Source organism: Suncus etruscus, chromosome 6, assembly GCF_024139225.1.
Source record: "Suncus etruscus isolate mSunEtr1 chromosome 6, mSunEtr1.pri.cur, whole genome shotgun sequence".
In the NCBI taxonomy this organism is placed as follows: domain Eukaryota; kingdom Metazoa; phylum Chordata; class Mammalia; order Eulipotyphla; family Soricidae; genus Suncus; species Suncus etruscus.
Genome location: NC_064853.1, coordinates 118,185,240 through 118,203,318, shown reverse-complemented (window position 1 = coordinate 118,203,318; position 18,079 = coordinate 118,185,240). Strand labels below are relative to the sequence as shown.

The 18,079-nt window shown below is 48.4% G+C and overlaps 1 protein-coding gene across 1 annotated transcript in view; it reads right to left on the bottom strand.

The window, feature by feature from the left end:
* Window positions 1-6,844: 6,844 nt before the first annotated feature.
* The window catches only part of UIMC1 (ubiquitin interaction motif containing 1), an 89,852-nt gene continuing 78,617 nt past the window's right edge, over window positions 6,845-18,079 (bottom strand). Inside the window, exons 11-16 of the mRNA XM_049775704.1 lie at window positions 14,464-14,530; window positions 12,843-13,026; window positions 8,978-9,041; window positions 7,500-7,542; window positions 7,010-7,292; window positions 6,845-6,957 (exon numbers count right to left, since the gene is read on the bottom strand). Of these exons, the coding sequence (XP_049631661.1) occupies window positions 7,082-7,292; window positions 7,500-7,542; window positions 8,978-9,041; window positions 12,843-13,026; window positions 14,464-14,530 (569 nt within the window). The 3' untranslated portion in view covers window positions 6,845-6,957; window positions 7,010-7,081. The remainder of the gene's footprint in view (window positions 6,958-7,009; window positions 7,293-7,499; window positions 7,543-8,977; window positions 9,042-12,842; window positions 13,027-14,463; window positions 14,531-18,079) is intronic.

Sequence of the window (18,079 nt, the reverse complement as noted above, 5' to 3'; positions counted from 1 at the left end):
GGTCCCCGCAAGCCAGGGGCGATTTCTGAGTGCGTAGCTAGGAGAAACCCCTAAGCATCAAACGGATGTAGTCCAAACCCCCCCCAAAAGGAAAGAACTTTTTGTTTTATTTTATTTATTTATTTATTTATTTGGGGGGTGTCGAATCGCAGTCCATCCTAGGTCAGAGTGCAAGGCAGACGCCCTATGGCTTGCACCACTGCTCCAACCCCATTGTTCGTTTTATTTTTGAGACCTGGCAGTGTTTGGGAGTTTGCTAATGGCTCTGTGCTCAGATATCACCCGTGACAGGGTTTGGCAGACCACAGAGTATAGGGATGGTCAGTCACCTGAGAGGAAAATACCTACTGTGCTAGCTCTCCATCTAACTCACTGACATTCATTCGTTCATCATTCCACTGGAACTGGTTCATAGTGCCCCCTCCCTAGGGATCAGAGGTTCAGGTCCAAATGAAGGTGACTGGCAGGCTCCTGGCTCGGCCCCTTCTTTTATTTTTTAAAATGTTTTTTTGGGGAGACCGGAGAAATAGCCTGGAGGTAACGCGTTTGCCTTGCATACAGGTCGGTGGAACGAATCCTGGCATCCCATATGGTCCCCTGAGCCTCCCAGGAGCGATTTCTGAGCGTAGAGCCAGGAGTAACCCCTGAGTGCTGCTGGGTGTGACCCACAAACCAAAAAAAAAAATAAAAAAATAAAAATAAAAGAGATAGGGGCAGGAGTGGTGGCGCTAGAGGTAAGGAGTTTGCCTTGCAAGCGCTAGTCTTGGGCATCCCTGGAATCTCTGGGCATCCCATATTGTCCCCCCAAGTCAAGGGCAATTTCTGAGCTCATAGCCAGGAGTAACCCCTGAGCATCAAACGGGTGTGGCCCAAAAACCAAAAAAAAAAAAAAAAAAGTTTTTTGGACCATACCTGGGAATATTCAGGGATTATTCTGGCAATTTGCTAAGGGATTACTCCTGGAGAGTTTGGGGAAACTCTATGGGATGCCTGGGATGTATGGCACATACAAGGCAAGTGTTGTACTATTTCTTCTATCCTACAATCAATTTATTTCGTAGACCTTTTGCTTGATATTTTGGGGTGGCACTCAGTTGTACCCAGGGCTTACTCCTGGCTCTGTGCGCAGGGATCACTTTAGGTGTACTGCTGAATTTGGAATGAGAGTTGGAAACATGCAAAGGTCTTTCATCTTAATCCCTTTTCCGGTCTCTCCAACCTTTGACAACCTCTTGAAATTTTCATTTCTTCCTCTGTAAAACAGGAGGGAAAAAAATAACCTCCTTCACAAAAGGAGCTGTGAGAATGGAATGGAAGAGAATGTGGATGGGACATATTTGAAGATTAGAATGACAACTCAAGCTACTCATGGTAAGCTTTGGGAAGGGGAGGAGCACAAAGCCCAGGATCTCTTAGTCCTCCAAGCCTTCTTTTCTTTTCTTTTTTTTTTTTGGTTTTTGGGCCACACCCGTTTGACGCTCAGGGGTTACTCCTGGCTATGTGCTCAGAAATCGCCCCTGGCTTGGGGGGACCATATGGGACGCCGGGGGATCGAACCGCGGTCCTTCCTTGGCTAGCGCTTGCAAGGCAGACACCTTATCTCCAGCGCCACCTACCCGGCCCCTTCTTTTTTTTTTTTCTTTTTTGGGTCATACCTAGCAGTGCTCAGGGGTTACTCCTGGCTCTATGCTCAGAAATCACTCCTGGCAGGCTCAGGGGACCATATGGGATGCCAGGATTTGAACCACCGACCTTCTGCATGCAAGGCCTTACCTCCATGCTATCTTTCTAGCCCCCAAGCCTTATTTTCTTTGCCTTTTTTTTTTTTTTTGGTTTTCAGGCCACACCCTGTGACACTCAGGGGTTACTTCTGGCTATGCACTCAGAAATCTTCCTGGCTTGGGGGACCATATGGAACGCCAGGGGATTGAACTGTGGTCTGTCTTAGGTTAGTGCGTGCAAGGCAAATGCCCTACCTCTTGCACCACCACTCCGGCTCCCTCTTTTTTTTCTTTGCTTTCTTAGATCTTGGGCTATACCTGGCATTGCTCAGGGCTCACTCCTGGCTCTGCACTTAAGAAATCACTCCTAGATAGCACAGCGGTGTTTGCCTTGCAAACAGCCGATGCAGGACCTAAGGTGGTTGGTTCGAATCCCGATGTCCCATATGGTCCCCCGTGCCTGCCAGGGTGCCAGGGATGGAGTCTGGTTGATCTGTGTGAAGCAAATGCCCTCCCTGCTGTAGTATCGTGAGTTCCTCTTGGGCTTTTAACACAAACCAAGACTTATTGGTGGGAGGCTTTGAGAAGGTAATGATTTCCAAGTTTCTGCACCCTGAGTAAACTGAGAGAAATTTAGGACTGTAGCTCATTAAGTAAGAAAGTTTCAGAACAATGAGGATTAGGGTTTCAGGGATTTGGCAATCCTTTACGGATGCAAGCAGAGAAGAGCAGGAAAGGGATGAACATGGGTAGAAGACATTTGGCCATGAACTCTCTCTGAATCACTGGCAAATTTAGGCAAACATCCATGGCCACTCCTGCTTCTCCTCTCCCCCCTTCATCTTCCATCATACCAAGAATTGGCCCTTCCTGTGTCCTCTAAGATCTTTTAATGGGACATCCCACCTTTTCTTTGGTTTCCACCTTTTCTTCCCTCTCTCAGGCATGTGAGGCCATAAGTGATACTCCTAATTGCAAAATTCTTTTGTTCTGGGTTGGAGCGATTATACAGTGGATTAAGATACTTGCCTGACTCCAGTTCAATCTGACTACATGAGGTGTCCCTGAGCACTCCCAGGGGTCACTCCTGAGCAGACAGGAATAACCCCTGAGCAATGGTGGGAGTGCTACCCCTACACAATTCTCTCATCCCTTGGCTTTCATAACCAATCTCTCCCAGACCTCTTCCCCAAGGTTCTGATTGTCTTGGAAACTCATCTCCCCCTAAAGAATGAGGCTCACTGGGTTCTGGATTCAGCTTTTTTCTTTTTTTGGGGGGAGGTTGGCACCTGCAGTGCACCATTTATACCTGGCTCTGCACTCAGGGAACACTCCTGGTGGGTTCAGGGGACTATATAGCGTGCCAAGGCTTGAACCTGGGTCAGCTGTGTGCAAGGCAAGTGCCCTATCTGCTGTACTGTAATTCCAGCCCTGCTAGGCTCTTGTTCGAAACTACAGGCATCTCAGTCCAACTAAACCAAGATGGCTACATCTTCCTTCTGAAGGTTGGGAGCCTATACCATATACTATACTTATATATATAGTGTATATGTGTATATATACACACATATATAGCCTATACTATATCTTGGTATATGTAGCCTCCACTCCCTATAGAGGCTGAGTGGACCTGAGCCATAGAGGGCAAAGCAGGAACTGAGGCTGGAATCAGAGAGGGTGGGAGTCGAATACTTACCCAGAACAGCAGCTAAAGGTCAGTCTCAAACCAGAACTTCTCCGCCTTTCAAGTGTGATATCTCACTGTCCAGGTCAACTTCAATGTGAAATTCTTGGGGTGTCTGTTATAAAGTCCCCATGTCCCACCCCCCACTTCCGCCACCCATTACCAGACACCAGCTAATTCCGGAAGTTGCACTTCCTTCTATTTTTTGCTTGTTTTGGGGCCACACCCGATGATGCTGGGGGTGGGGGGAGGGTTACTCCTGACTGCACTCAGGGATTATTCCTGGCAGTGCTCAGGAAACTGTATTGGGTGCCAGAGATGAAACCTAGGTTAGCAAGGCAAGTATCTTCCCTGCTATACTATTGCTCCCTCCTGCACTTGACTCTACCAGAAATGCCTTTAGGAACTGTCAGGGTCAAGATGCAACTTGGGACACTGTAAATCCAAGAGGTGATGTACCTTTTGCCATACTAGGAAGGCACCCATTTGATTACTGGTAGGGAGTTTGGCTACGGCGCATGATGCTAGAGTGACCACTGGTGGTACAGCCACAGCCAAGACACATGCCTTAATCCCTATAATATCTCTCCGGATCCCCATGTACTGGGACTTTCAGAAAGATATTTTCTTCAGGTTATAACAAGTCAGTAACAAGTGCAAGTTCAAATCAATGGGTCTGGGAGAGAATTATTTTTTGGTCTGAGTTCCACACTTGACAGTGCTCAAAGGTTATTCCTGGCTCTACACTCAGGGATCCTCCTGGCTGGTTCAAGGGACCATAGGGGATGCCAGTAATTTAACCTGGGTTGGTAGCATGCTTGGCAAGCACCCTACCTGCTCTATGATTACTGCAACCTTTTTATGTTTGGCTATATTCAGTGGTGCTTGGGACTCAAGGAACCACATGGGATGACAGGAATGGAACGTGGGTCAGCCATGTGAAGGCAAACACTATATATAGTACCATCACTCTCCCCCCTTCCCAAATTATTATTATTTGTTTTTTGGGCCACAGCCGGTATTGCTCAGGGTTTACTCCTGGCTCTGCACTCAGAAGTCACTCCTGGCAGGCTCGGGGAACCATATGGGATACCGGGATTTGAACTAGGGTCCGTCCTGTGTTGGCTGCATACAAAGAAAGCGCCTTACCTCTGTGCTATCTCTCCAGCCCCTCCTCCCCCAAATTATTTTAATTGTGTTGGTAGTCACAGCAGAGCTCATGCTTTAGTCTGGACCCCGAACAAAGGTGCGAGCTCTGAGTGTTTAGAAAATCTCATGGTAGAGGGCAATTGCAGGCACAGCAGATATTCCCAGGCATGTGATTTTACAAACCAGGGTCTGGACCACCTCAAGGACTCAAGGTTACAAAGCAAGGCAAGGACCATCACAAGGCCATCCCGAATGCTCTCCAATTATGTTGTGCTGCTTCCTTTGTGCTGCTTTCTTTGGCAGCGCCTACATTCTAGTGTGAGCCTATTTGAAAGATGAGCACTACTCCAGAGCATAAACTTCAAGAGCTCCTGCCTGGATTTCTATCATGGGGGTGCAGTGTTTGAAATGAAGAAACTAAGTCACCTCCTCCTGCCTTCCTATGTCTAACAGAGCTCGGGAGACCATAATCCAGGTACTGGGGATGTAAGTCAGGTCAGTCATGTACAAGGCAAGTGTCCTCCCCACCATACTTGGATCTCTGCAGCCTTTTCTAGAAGGCTGCGAGGACTGAGCGTCCCAGCAACACAAACCAAATGTAGCTTGTAGTTTGTTTCTTCATCTCCACATGAAGGGGACAACAGTCACATGCTGTCACATGCGGTGAGGATGTGATGAGAGTTAAGCACCTGGGTGCTCTGGAGGGCGGTGCAGAATAGAAATTGCTGGAAAACTAAGGGCTCTTTCTGCTGGGCTGCAGGGGGTCCTGAACAGAGAAAAAAGGTGAGCGGTTGAGCTGGCTATTTCCTGAGTCTATTGCAAAGGCCCTGAAGTAGGCTGCAGAGGCTTCCCCAAGGACTTTCTCTCTGCTGATCCCTTCAGGCTTCCAACACTTTTCCCAGCATATTTAGAGAACCCCCTTGGAGCAGCAAATGCAACTCTCATGTTAGGGAGATTCTCATGTTGTGTGGAGAATGAAAATGTCTGGCCCACACTGAAGTACTTGGGCCTAAACAAAATGCTATCAAATATGTTTCTTTTTTTTTTTTTTTTTTTTTGGTTTTTGGGCCACACCCGGTGACACTCAGGGGTTACTCCTGGCTATGCGCTCAGAAGTTGCTCCTGGCTTGGGGGACCATATGGGACGCCGGGGGATCGAACCGCGGTCCGTCCTAGGCTAGCGCAGGCAAGGCAGGCACCTTACCTCTAGCGCCACCGCCCGGCCCCTCAAATATGCTTCTTCCTGTAGCTTCCTTACTCTCAGATACCAGAAAAATCCATCGCCATTGTGTGACAGGTCAGTAACCCAGTACCCCCAACTGCTTGATGTAGGAAGGAAAATAAAATTACAGACACTAACCCTGTGTTTCCTAGGAATTCAGGACAAGTTTCCCAAAGGTTCAGGGCTTTGAGCAAAACTTGGGGTGTGGAGAGGAGTCACATTTGACAGTGCCAAAGAACCATGGGTGCTGGGGGCTCAAACCTAAATCTCCTGATTGCAAAGAGCTCGTCCCTTGGAGCTCTCCAGGCCTGAGAATTGTGTGTGTGTGTGTGTGTGTGTGTGTGTGTGTGTGTGTGTGTGTGTGTATGGGGGTGGGGGTAGCTGTGTGGAACCACACCTAGCAGTGCTGGGGCCTACTCCTGGTTCCGTGCTTAGGGATCACTTGTGGCTATGCTTGGGGGAGGGGGGTTGTTGTTCCTGTGTGTGTGTGTGTGTGTGTGTGTGTGTGTGTGAGAGAGAGAGAGAGAGAGAGAGAGAGAGAGAGAGAGAGAGAGAGAGAGAGAGAGAGAGAGAGAGAGAGAGAGAGCAGTGCTATTGTTCCTCTGGGGTGCAAGGGATTGAACTTTGTGTGTGTGTGTGTGTGTGTGTGTGTGTGTGTGCGCGTGCAGTGCTGTTGTTCCTCTGGGGTGCAAGGGATTGAACTTAGTTGCTTGCAAAGCAAAGCTTCTTACTTGTTGTTCTATCTCTGCCCCATGGCTGAGAGTTCCTTACTGGGTGAGGAAGCCAGATGACGTGACAGGGCACTGAGTGGCAGGGGAAGATGAATCCAAAGCAGATGTCAATGGTCAAAGTCTGCTTCTAGCAAAATAATAAGGAGGTCTGAGGTGTCACCCCTGCCCCCTTGAACTGGGCACCCCACCAGCAGTGACTCAGTAGAGGGGTGTCGAACCAATGATAAGCTTCACAGGGACACATATCTAAATCTAGGACTCATACCAGCCTACAAAGAGTCTTACTCCAAGCCCCAGGACCCAAGAAAATAAACCAAGTACCACGAAGACTCACCAGAAAAATATAAACATAAATATATTTCCATTTGAACTTAGAAGGAAACTCCCATAGGCTGCAAGAAACAGTTTGTCTCGAGAGTTTGCAAGAAACAGAACCAGAATGCTGAGTGGCTGCTGGTGGCAAATGCTACAGCGCAGCAAATGTTCATGCACAACAATGAACAAGAGGCCCAGAAGACACAAATAGCCTTAACCCATTCCCCCAACCTCACATTGACTGCTAAAGGTTTTGCCTTCAGGACTTCTTCCTCCTGCCTCTGCCACCTTTGGTCAGTGGCCGGCTCCCTGGGGGGGCAGTGAATTGCTTTTTAAAGTCCACCAAGCAATCTGTGGCTTCAGAAATGCAAACAAAAGACTTGATGGGTGACTCATTGAAGCTGAGTGGAGTGAGGGAGCTCGACTTCTCTCTGCTGCAGCCAGCTTCTTCCATTCCAGAGAAAGACACCCTAGAAAGAATAGGGGAGAAAATGCCCAAACAGCATGCACCAGGGTCCTGCATGGTGCCAGCCCCACATGTTTCGGATACCTCCAACCAGAGGAGAAGCTGAACCCAAATTCCCACTGCAGGAAAAGCCAAGTGCCAAGTGGGGTGCTCCCTGCTTCACACCCCCACAGAAGTGCTGCCGTCATGCTTCAAGGCCCACCCCATGTACCTGCAGGCTCCAGCTTCAGAAGATCTAACACTGGTCTCTGCATCTACAGACAGAGAGGAGAAAGGAGATTGCTGAGAGCATCACCAGGAAAGCTGCTCACACATGCCCTACCTGTGTTGCTTGAGTTCCGTGCCTTGGATTTACCTGCACAAGAATGAGAAGCGCGCTTGTGCGTGTGCGTGTGTGCGCGAACGCATGTGTGTATATGAAGGTCACCTGGACTAGGGGGAGAAAGAGAGGAGGTGGAAGAGAGGGAGAGGGGGGCCAGAGAGATAGCATGAAGGTAAGGCGTTTGCCTTTCATGCAGGAGGTCATCAGTTCGAATGCCAGCATCCCATATAGTCCCTTGTGCCTGCCAGGAGCAATTTCTGAGCCTGGAGCCAAGAATAACCCCTGAGCACTGCCGGGTGTGACCCAAAAAAAAACCACCAAAAAAAAAAAAAAAAAGAGAGAGGAGGGGGAGGGGAGAGAGGGGAGATGGAAGGGGGGAGGGGAGGGAGGGAGAGAGAGGGGGGAGGGAGAGAGGGAGAGGGAGGGAGGGGGAGAGGGAGAGAGGGAGGGAGAGGGAGAGGGAGAGGAGAGAGAGGAGAGAGAGGAGAGAGAGGAGAGAGAGGAGAGAGAGGAGAGAGAGAGAGAGAGAGAGAGAGAGAGAGAGAGAGAGAGAGAGAGAGAGAGAGAGAGAGAGAGAGAGAGAGAGAGAGAGAGAGAGAGAGAATTTTTCAGCTACCTTTCCATTCCCTGGAAGTCACACAACAGATCACCTTGGTGGCAATGGCCTGGAGTATATAAGCAAGCTGATACAGCTTCAACAATAGCTACCAAATTTTAACCAGAACAACTAGTAAGAGCAGAAGCTCTTGGGGCAGCAAGAACACTCAGAGTCTGCGGGGTGCTGGGATGCAGCACAGCTTCTGACTGTGGAATCACTGGACTCCCTGGTGAGCAATGCTGACTCAAGGCCACATTCTCTTTCCGTGGTCCCTGGCACTCACACTAGACAATGTCGCCTGGACAAGGAGTTAGAGGCAGGCTCTGAAGGAAGCACAAAGTTCTGGGAAGAGGTGACAAGGAGTCTCTTACACGTATTCCCCAGGCATACTCTTTGACCAGCCTGAGGTTGCCCTCACTGTCCATACCTTGGCAATAATCCCTGCCCCCCCCCCCATTCCTAAGGCAGTGTAGCAAGTTCAGGCTTTAGAAAGCTGCAATGTGAAACCTAGGGTGACCAAAACAGTTCTCTCCCCATCTTTTTCAGAAAGCGATGGCCTGGGCTGGAACAACACAGCAGGAAGGGCATTTGCCGTGCACAGGGTCAACCCAGATTCAATACCAGGCATCCCATTTAGTATACCTGAGCACTGCCAGGAATGATTACTGAGTGAATTGCCAGGAGTAACTTCTGACAAACACAGACAAAAAGAAAGCAACAACCTGGGGAGAAGCCTCAACACTGGGCTGAGTATGGGGGATTGTTTCACCTGCTGTCTGGGGTTCAGAGTGTTCCAGGAGATTGAGCAGCCGGCCTTCACTTTGATCCTTTCCCTGGGAGAGCAAAAGAAACAAAAGGCCTGTTACCACCCAGCAGAGGCAACATCACAGCTCCTCAAACTCTCATCACACCTGCCTCCTCTGAGAAGAGGTGTAGGCGACCATCTCGAGGAAAGCTCTTTAGCTTTCCAATAACTGACAGCGAGCATATCCGTGGAAAGGAAGTCAGTGGGGACTGGATACACTAATATCCCAAGAGTACTTGCCCACAGCGTGACCTCTTTAGCAGCCTCAAAGCTTTGATGACTAGGGAGATTAAAAATCAGAAATAAGGGGCCCGGAGAGATAGCACAGCGGCGTTTGCCTTGCAAGCAGCCGATCCAGGACCAAAGGTGGTTGGTTCGAATCCTGGTGTTCCATATGGTCCCCTGTGCCTGCCAGGAGCTATTCTGAGCAGACAGCCAGGAGTAACTCCCGAGCATCGCCAGGTGTGGGCCCCCCCCCCAAAAAAAAAATCAGAAATAAGAAGCTGGAGTGGTGGTGCAGGACGTAAGGCATCTGTTTCACGTGCACTAGCTTAGGACAGACCGGTTTGACCCCCTGACATCCCATATGCTCCCCCAAGGCAGGAGTGATTTCTGAGCGTATAGCCAGGAGTAACCCCTGAGCGTCACTGGGTGTGGCCAAAAAAAAAAAAAAAAACCAGAAATAAGGGGCTGGAGAGATAGCACAGCAGTAGGACATTTGCCTTGCATGTGGTGGACCCAGAACAAACCATGGTTAGAATCCCAGCATCCCTTATGGTCCCCAGAGCCTGCCAGGAGCGACCCAAAAACAAAATAAAGAAATCAGAAGTTCTGGGGCAATGGGGCTAAGTGACAGGGCAGTGGGGAGGGTGCCTGCCTTGTATACACACAGCCATACTGGATTCCATCTTCAGTTCCCCATAAGGTCCCCGAGCCCAGGGGCCAGAGAGATAGCATGGAGGTAAGGCGTTTGCCTTTCATGCAGGAGGTCATCGGTTCGAATCCCGGTGTCCCATATGGTCCCCGTAAAAAAAAAGGTCCCTAAGCCGAGTGAGCCGAGTACTAAGCCTACACTTGACTAAGTATAGGCCTAAAATCAAGGGGAAAAAAATCTGGGGCCAGACAGAATAAGAGTTAATGTCAGCCAGTTTAATAACTGGCATCACACGGGGTCCCTCAAGTCCTGCCAGAAGTGATCCCTGAGCACAGCCATGAAAAACTGTGTTGGGCCAGAGTGACTGCACAGTGGGTAGGGCATTTGCCTTGATGTGGCTGGTCCAGGTTTGATCCCCAGGTTTGACCTGGGTTCAATCCCCAGCATCCCATATGGTCCCCAGTGCCTGCCAGGTGTGATTTCTATTTTTTTTGTTTTGTTTTGTTTTTGGGTCACACCTGGCAGCGCTCAGGGGTTACTCCTGGCTCTATGCTCAGAAATCGCTCCTGGCAGGCTTGGGGGACCATATGAGATGCCGGGATTCAAACCACCGTCCTTCAGCATGCAAGGCAAACGCCTTACCTCCATGCTATCTTTCCAGCCCCGCCAGGAGCAATTTCTGAGCACAGAGCCAGGAGTAACCCCTGAACATTGTCAGGTGTGGCCCAAAAAACAACAACAAAAAAGAAATAACTCCTGGGGGCCTGGAGTGATAGCACAGAGGTAGGGCATTTGCCTTGCACGTAGCCAATCCAGGACCGACCTTGGTTTGATACCTGGCATTCCATATGGTTCCCCGAGCCTGCTAGGAGCGATTTGTTAACGCAGAGTCCTGAGCACCATTGGGTGTGGCCAACCCCCCCCCCAAAAAAAAAAAAACAAAAAAAAACTTCCTGTGAAAGGATACCTTTAAAATAAATTGATTTTTTAAAAAAATCTCTAAAGGGGAAAAAAATCTGGGCTGGAGAGATAATATACTTAGGTGACTGCTTGCATACAGAGATGCAGTCAGGATTGACCTCCAAGCACTGAAAGGTATGGCCCCCCCAAAAAAAGTAGTCTTTGTGTAGCACATAATATTTTTTAACTAAAAATAACCATTTGTTGTATGTTGGGTCTCCGTTTTTGTTTTATTTTATATATATATTCATTCTCCAGCATATAAGGCAACTTTTTTGTGTGTGTGTGGTTTTTGAGTCACACCCGGCAGTGCTCAGGGGTTATTCCTGGCTCCAGGCTCAGAAATTGCTCCTGGCAGGCACAGGGAACCATAACCATATGGGATGCTGGGATTTGAACAGATGACCTCCTGCATGAAAGGCAAACGCCTTACCTCCATGCTATCTCTCCGGCCCCATAAGGCAACTTTTTTTTTTTTTTTTTTTTTGTGGTTTTTGGGTCACACCGGCAGTGCTCAGGGGTTATTCCTGGCTCCAGGCTCAGAAATTGCTCCTGGCAGGCACGGGGGACCATATGGGGCTCCGGGATTCGAACCGATGACCTCCTGCATGAAAGGCAAATGCCTTACCTCCATGCTATCTCTCCGGCCCCTTATAAGGCAACTTTTTAAGCCATGAAAAACTAAAGTCAGGGGTCATCTTATACGCTAGTATACGGCATGCTGAAACTTACTCCAGCTTCAGGGACGAGTGATCCGAGCCCCTTACCACTGTATCCCATCCAGCCACCAAGCGTCATCACTCAGTCTTCTGCTTGTCCTGATTCATCTTTTAGGGCACACAGAGGAGCCTAGTTACAGAGCCGCCTCTCATCCAGCCGCAGGGGATGCGGCTTTCCAGTGCTCAGTCCTCTGTTCAGCTTTTATGGGCCACAGAGGAGGCGCTCTTTCTCTCTAGCTGTCCTATTAATCACTGCACCCCAGCCAGTTGCTCTTGGAGGAGCCCCGTCTCCCTGCTCTCAATGTAGATCACAATTATAAAATCACAGTCACTCACTATAAATGACAAATCTAAAATGATTGTTGGCACTCCAACAATCTAAGTCTAGCTTTATTAAACAAATACTGTTAAATTTTGAGGGTCTATGCTTTTTCTCTTATGTTTTTTAATTTCCATTTGGTGTGCATTAAAAAAGAGGTAGTCTTATAGCCCAAACCCTAATATATATATATATATATATATATATATATATATATATATATATATATATATATATATATATATATATATATATATATATATATATATTTGGGTCACACCCAGTGAAGCTCAGGGGTTACTTCTGGCTCTGCGCTCAGAAATCCCACCTGGCAGGCTCAGGGGACTATATGGGATGCCAGGACATTGGTCCTGGGTTGGCAACTTGTAAGGCAAACATCCTACCGCTGTGCTATCTCTCTAGCCCCCCAAACACTATATTTTAACAGGAAAAGTAGGCATCTTATACGCTCAGTCATCTTACATGCCGGAAAATATGGTATGTATATATATATATTGGCCGCACAAAACTGCTCTCAGGGGTTTACTCCTGGGTATGTGCTCAGAAATTGTCCCGGCAATCTCAGGGGATCATATGGGATGCCAGGGGCCAAACACAGGCCAGCTTTGTGCAAGATAAATGCCCCACCCACTGTGCTATCACTCCAGCCCATTTTATATTTTAAGGTAGGTAGTTGGACTAGGCGATACCTGTCTGGTCTATTCTTGTGGCTCTATGCGAAGGGATGCCATGGGCTCACAGAGGGTGCTGGGGATAAAACCAGGCTTCTGGCCTCAGCTGTGTACAAGGCAAATATGATACCTCTTGCTCTAACTCTCTGCCTTACCGCCCCTAAAGAAACCAGGCATCTTTCAAAGCACTGATCTTGCTTCAAGATAAATAGAAGAAAGGGAGAGAAAAGTGAGAGGCTCCATGTCCCAAAGTGCCCTTGTATACCTTGGGGTTTCCCTGGCCTTGTGGTATGGGCTGGTCGCCCTCCTCAGAGCCTGGGTTTTGCCAATCCCCAGATTTTCCTCCCCAGCTGTTGGTGCCCCTCTTGGCATGACGCAGGCAGGTCTTGATGTGCCTATAATAATCTTGAATGGGGACCATGGCTTTGCAGAGGTAACATTTCTCATTCCTGGAAGAAAAGGGAGTGGAAACTGAGCTGGGGTTGCCTCCAGGTTTGTGACCATGTCTCCAACTATCTATTGTTCACTCTCTCTTTCACCTGTGGACCAGCAACCATTTGTTCATGCAGTAGGCTCACAAGGAAATGATCCCCCATTCTCCACACTGCTGAGTTATGCACTGGGGTCCCAGACTGCCCCCCTACAGCGCCAGTGGTGGGATGATAATGAAATCAGCTCTTCTAACGATCTCCAGCAACGCTGATTGCGCGGCACATAAAATACGCTGTCAAAAGCTAGTAAAATAAAGTGAGATCTGCCCCCACCACCACCACACACACTTTCCAACAGGAAATTAAATTGGGACAAAAAAGAAAGCATTAAATCAAGATGACAGTTTTACTAGAGTGGATGAACTTGTCTGATTAGTAAATCAAGTCTTGTCTCCAGAACGATTTCCTGAATTCTACTACCAAGCACCCAGGCAATGAGGAACTGACCAGAGACCAAGATTCGGCCAGAGGCTTTGCCTAATTTCACAGCTATTTTTAGAGGAAATTATGCCCTCCAGGGAAGGGTTACTGGGCATCCAGGACAAAGAAATCCTTGAGGACAAGGATGAAAATAAATGGTTCTCTTTTTTTCCCCCTTTTTGTTTTTGGACTACACCAGCCCAAAAAGAGAAAAAGGAAGGAGAGGACTAGAAAGGGGGGGGGGGGGGAGAAGATAGGAAGAAAGGGGGGAGAGTAGGGAGAAGGGAAGGAGAGGCGGAGGAGGAGAGGGAGGGAAGAATGGAAGAGAGGAGGGGAGGGGAGTGGAGGGAAGGGGAGGGTAGAGAAGGGAAGGGGAAGAGAAGGGGGAGAGGAAGAGGGGAGAGGGAGGGGAGGAGAGGGGAGAAGAGAGCTGGGGAGAGGGGGGGATTGGAGGGAAGAAGAAGGAAGAAAGGGGGAAAAGGGAGTGCGGGAAAGGGGGAGAAGGGAGGTTTCTTTTAGTTCTGTAGGATTCTAAGGAATCAGCAGTCAGGTCAGTGGGGATGACCTGAAGACTCCATGACTAGCATCAAAGATGCCACTCCCAGGTAGATGTCTGCTCTTGGGCACTGGGTAGGGCACTTTCCCCAGAACCCAGGAAGTCTTCTATATTGCCCAACTTTTTTGCAATTCAACACTAGTTTCCTTGGCAAAATAGCCAGTTTCCCAGAAACAGCTCTCAGCAACCCGCAGATACTGCAGTTACATGGTGAGCATGAGGAAGCGGGGTGCACAGATGGGTTTTCTTGGGGTCAGAAAAAGGGAGAGACACTACCCTGCTCAGTTATGAACTTAGCATAAGAAAAGGCAAAGAAAAATACCTGGGGCCACAAAAAGAGGGGTAGGTTGGAAAAAGGGAGCAAGGAGTGGGTCTGTATTGGGCCAGGTGGGTGGTTGAGTCCTGTACCCCTCACTCACTCGTCTGTGTCAGAGGAAGTCTCTCCCAGTCTTCTGTTCTTGGCTTCCCTCTGTCTCCGAGTCAACACTTTGAATCACAAAAGCAAAGAGAAGAATAAATTAAAAAGAGGAAGCAAAGGAAACTTTTTTTTTCCATCTGTTGCTGGGGGAGTGAGGTGGTTCCTGCAGAAGAAAGATGCGGCCTGTAGTCTTGCATGTGGCCAATCAAGGTTCGATCCCCGGCCTTCCCCCTAGACCTGCCAGGATTGATTTCTGAGCACAGAGCCAGGAGTAAGCTCCCAAGTATTGCTGGGCGTTGTCCCAAACACTTCTGCAAAATAAAAGCACAGGGGAAGGGGTTCACAGGGTCATAGCACATGCAGAGCAGGCAACAATCTTACATCTGATTCCTAGCACCCCACCACACGAACACCCCAGTACCGGTGGGCTGAGGCAGCACTGGGTTGAAACTGCCAGAAGGGATCCCTTCTTCACAGTTCTTGGAACCCTTAAACCCAACCTACAATCTTTAAAGCAATGTTTCCATTCCTCTTCCAACTGTGACCCCTTTCTAACCTTGTTTTCTTCCTGGGACCCTCCTGTTCTCTTCCTGCCCCCAAGTATCATGCCATGGCCTATCCCCACCCCCATTTATTATGGTTTTCTATAATTTTCTTTCTTTTCTTTCTTTTGGGCCACACTCTGTGACTCTCAAGGATTACTCCTGGCTGTGCGCTCAGAATCACTCCTGGCTTGGGGGACAATAAGAGACGCAGGGGAACCAAACCTAAGCCCTACCCAACGGTGCTTAGGAATCACTCTTGGAGCAGTTTGGGGAACCGTATGTGGTACTGGGAATCAAACCTATGTTGGCTATGTGCAAGGCAAGCACCTTCTCCACTGGACTATTGCTCTGGCCCCACAAAGGATCTTGGAGAGACTGCAGATACAGTACAGGAAATAAGGCATTTGTCTTGCATGCAGCTGATTTGAATTCCAAGGATGGTCCCCTGAGAACGACAAGGGCTCAGTCCTAAATACAGAGCCAAGAATAGCCACTAAACATTGCAGGGTATGGCCCAACCATCTGTCCCACTCCCAAAAGTCATGGAGTACAGTCTTTAAGTATTTGAATCAGTTTTAATTCTTATGATGGCCCCCTCCCCGACTCCAAAAGTAGTATCATTCTGGCATGAAAATCAACACAAGCACGACTTTATCAGGTTCTTATAACTAGAAAGGTCTAGAACCCAAGATAAAACCTTGATCTGACTTCTAGGCCCTTTTATTTTGAGGATTTGCAAGATGGAGGGATTTGGAGAACCATACGTGGGCTGGAATCAAATCTACGTTGGCTGTGTACAAGGCAAGCACTTACTCCACTGGACTATTGCTCTGGCACCGTGCAAAGTCCTTTGCAACCTTCTCACACTACCTCTCTGGACCCGTGGCCCTGACTTATTTACCATGTTCACTTTCTCTGAGTACAATCCAATTTGTTGGATATGTGTGGCACCACAAAATAAACACAATACTCAATGAGGAGTCTGACAAATTAAGAGAATAGACCCAGGAGGCAGCCTTCCCAGCATCTGCCTCTGCTTCAGCTAACACTGCAGGCTTTGCTGCTGTCAGGCACAAACGGCTGAAATGGTGTGGCAAGCTTACCCTGGCCTCCCAATAAGAAGAAAACAAAGTGGTATGCAATGTGAACTCTTAATCATGCAGTTGTGGGCTATTTCCCTCACACCCAAGATTCCAGCCCTCTCCCTGTTCCCTTCCACGGAACACAGCATTCTGGAGAGTCATCTGCTGTTTAGATTCTGTCATCTGCTGTTATTAGCTCCCTTTCCCAGTTCTGTGTCATGGCACATATGACAAGGATGTGGTTCGACATCTTCATCCAAAACTTGGGGGTAGGTGGGGAAATGAGTGTCCCAGATCTGACCATGGAGAAAAAGTGATAGAGTTCCCAGACCAGAGAATCTTCCCAGTTCCAGCTTCATTTTCATGATCTTGTATTTAGTAAGATGCATCCATGTGAAAATAACTTGGGAGCGATAAAAACAGGATCTATCTCTCTCTCCCCCTCTCCCCTTTCCCCTCCCCTCCCCCCCAATTCAAGGTAGTAGGGAGACATCCAATACCAATGATGCTCAGGGGAGCATTCCTGGTTCTATGTTCGACATTACCCCATGACGTGCCAGAGATGGAAGTCAGATCAGGTGTATGCAAGGCAAGCATCTTACCTCCTCTCCAGCCCAGAATCCTTCCTCTTAAGGATCGGACAATTTACTAAGGGAAACAGCACATACTTTCCAGTCATTCTAACACCTGTGTGATGAAATATGCATAATACAATAAGATCATACAAGCAACTATTAATAGTGTTTGTTCCCTTGGGACAACAGGGACAACTGGAGGGAGTAGACGGCAGTCCTTTTTCACTACAGAGATTTCTTTTTTTTTTTTTTTTTTTTTTTTTGGTTTTTGGGCCACACCCGGTGATGCTCAGGGGTTACTCCTGACTATGCGCTCAGAAGTCGCTCCTGGCTTGGGGGACCATATGGGACGCCGGGGGATCGAACCGCGGTCCGTCTCCTAGGCTAGCGCAGGTAAGGCAGGCACCTTACCTCGAGCGCCACCGCCCGGCCCCGAGATTTCTTTATTAAAAATTAACAAGGGGGGGCCGGAGAGATAGCATGGAGGTAAGGCGTTTGCCTTTCATGCAGGAGGTCATCGGTTCGAATCCCGGCGTCCCATATGGTCCCCCGTGCCTGCCAGGAGCAATTTCTGAGCCTGGAGCCAGGAATAACCCCTGAGCACTGCCGGGTGTGACCCAAAAACCACAAAAAAAAAAAAAAAAAAAAAAATTAACAAGGGGAGAGCTGGAGCAGTGACGCTGGCTGTAAGGCAGCTGCCTTGTGTGCACTAGCTGAGGACAGACCACAGTTTGATCCCCTGGCATTTCATATGGTCCCCCAAGCCAGGAGCGATTTATGAGTGCATAGCTAGGAGTAACCCTATGGTCCCCCGAGTCTGAGGAGTAATTTCTGAGCAGCACCAGGTATGACTCCCAAAACCAGAACCCAACAAACAAAACACCACCAACAACAAATTAACAGGCAGAAAGAAAGATCAGGCAGCCAAAGTGAAAGCACAATAGTAGGGGTGATTTCTGAGCGCAGAGCCAGGAATAACCCCTGAAAACCACTGGGTGTGCCCTCCCCCCCAAAAAAAAAACCCAGAAAAACAAAAACAGAACAGAACAAAAAAGAATAAAGAACGAGAAAAATAAAGACCAGGCTGGAGAAAACACTGCAAGGTAAGGCATTTGCTTTGCATGCAGCCAATCTGGGTTCAACTCTTGGCACCCCATAGGGTCCCCAGAGCCCTACCAGAAGTAAGTTTGGAGCACAGCAAATGTGGCCCAAAACACCAACAAGAAAAGGGGGACTGATTTGTAGAAAAGGAATCAATTTTAGGCATAGTCTACATAATCTTTTTATATTTTTTGGAGGGGTAGGTTTTAGGCTATACATTGTTGTGCTCAGGGTTTATTCCTGATGATTTCTGGAACCATATGTGGTTCCAAGGATGAAATGAGGACCAGCCACGTGCAAGACCTTTTATCATC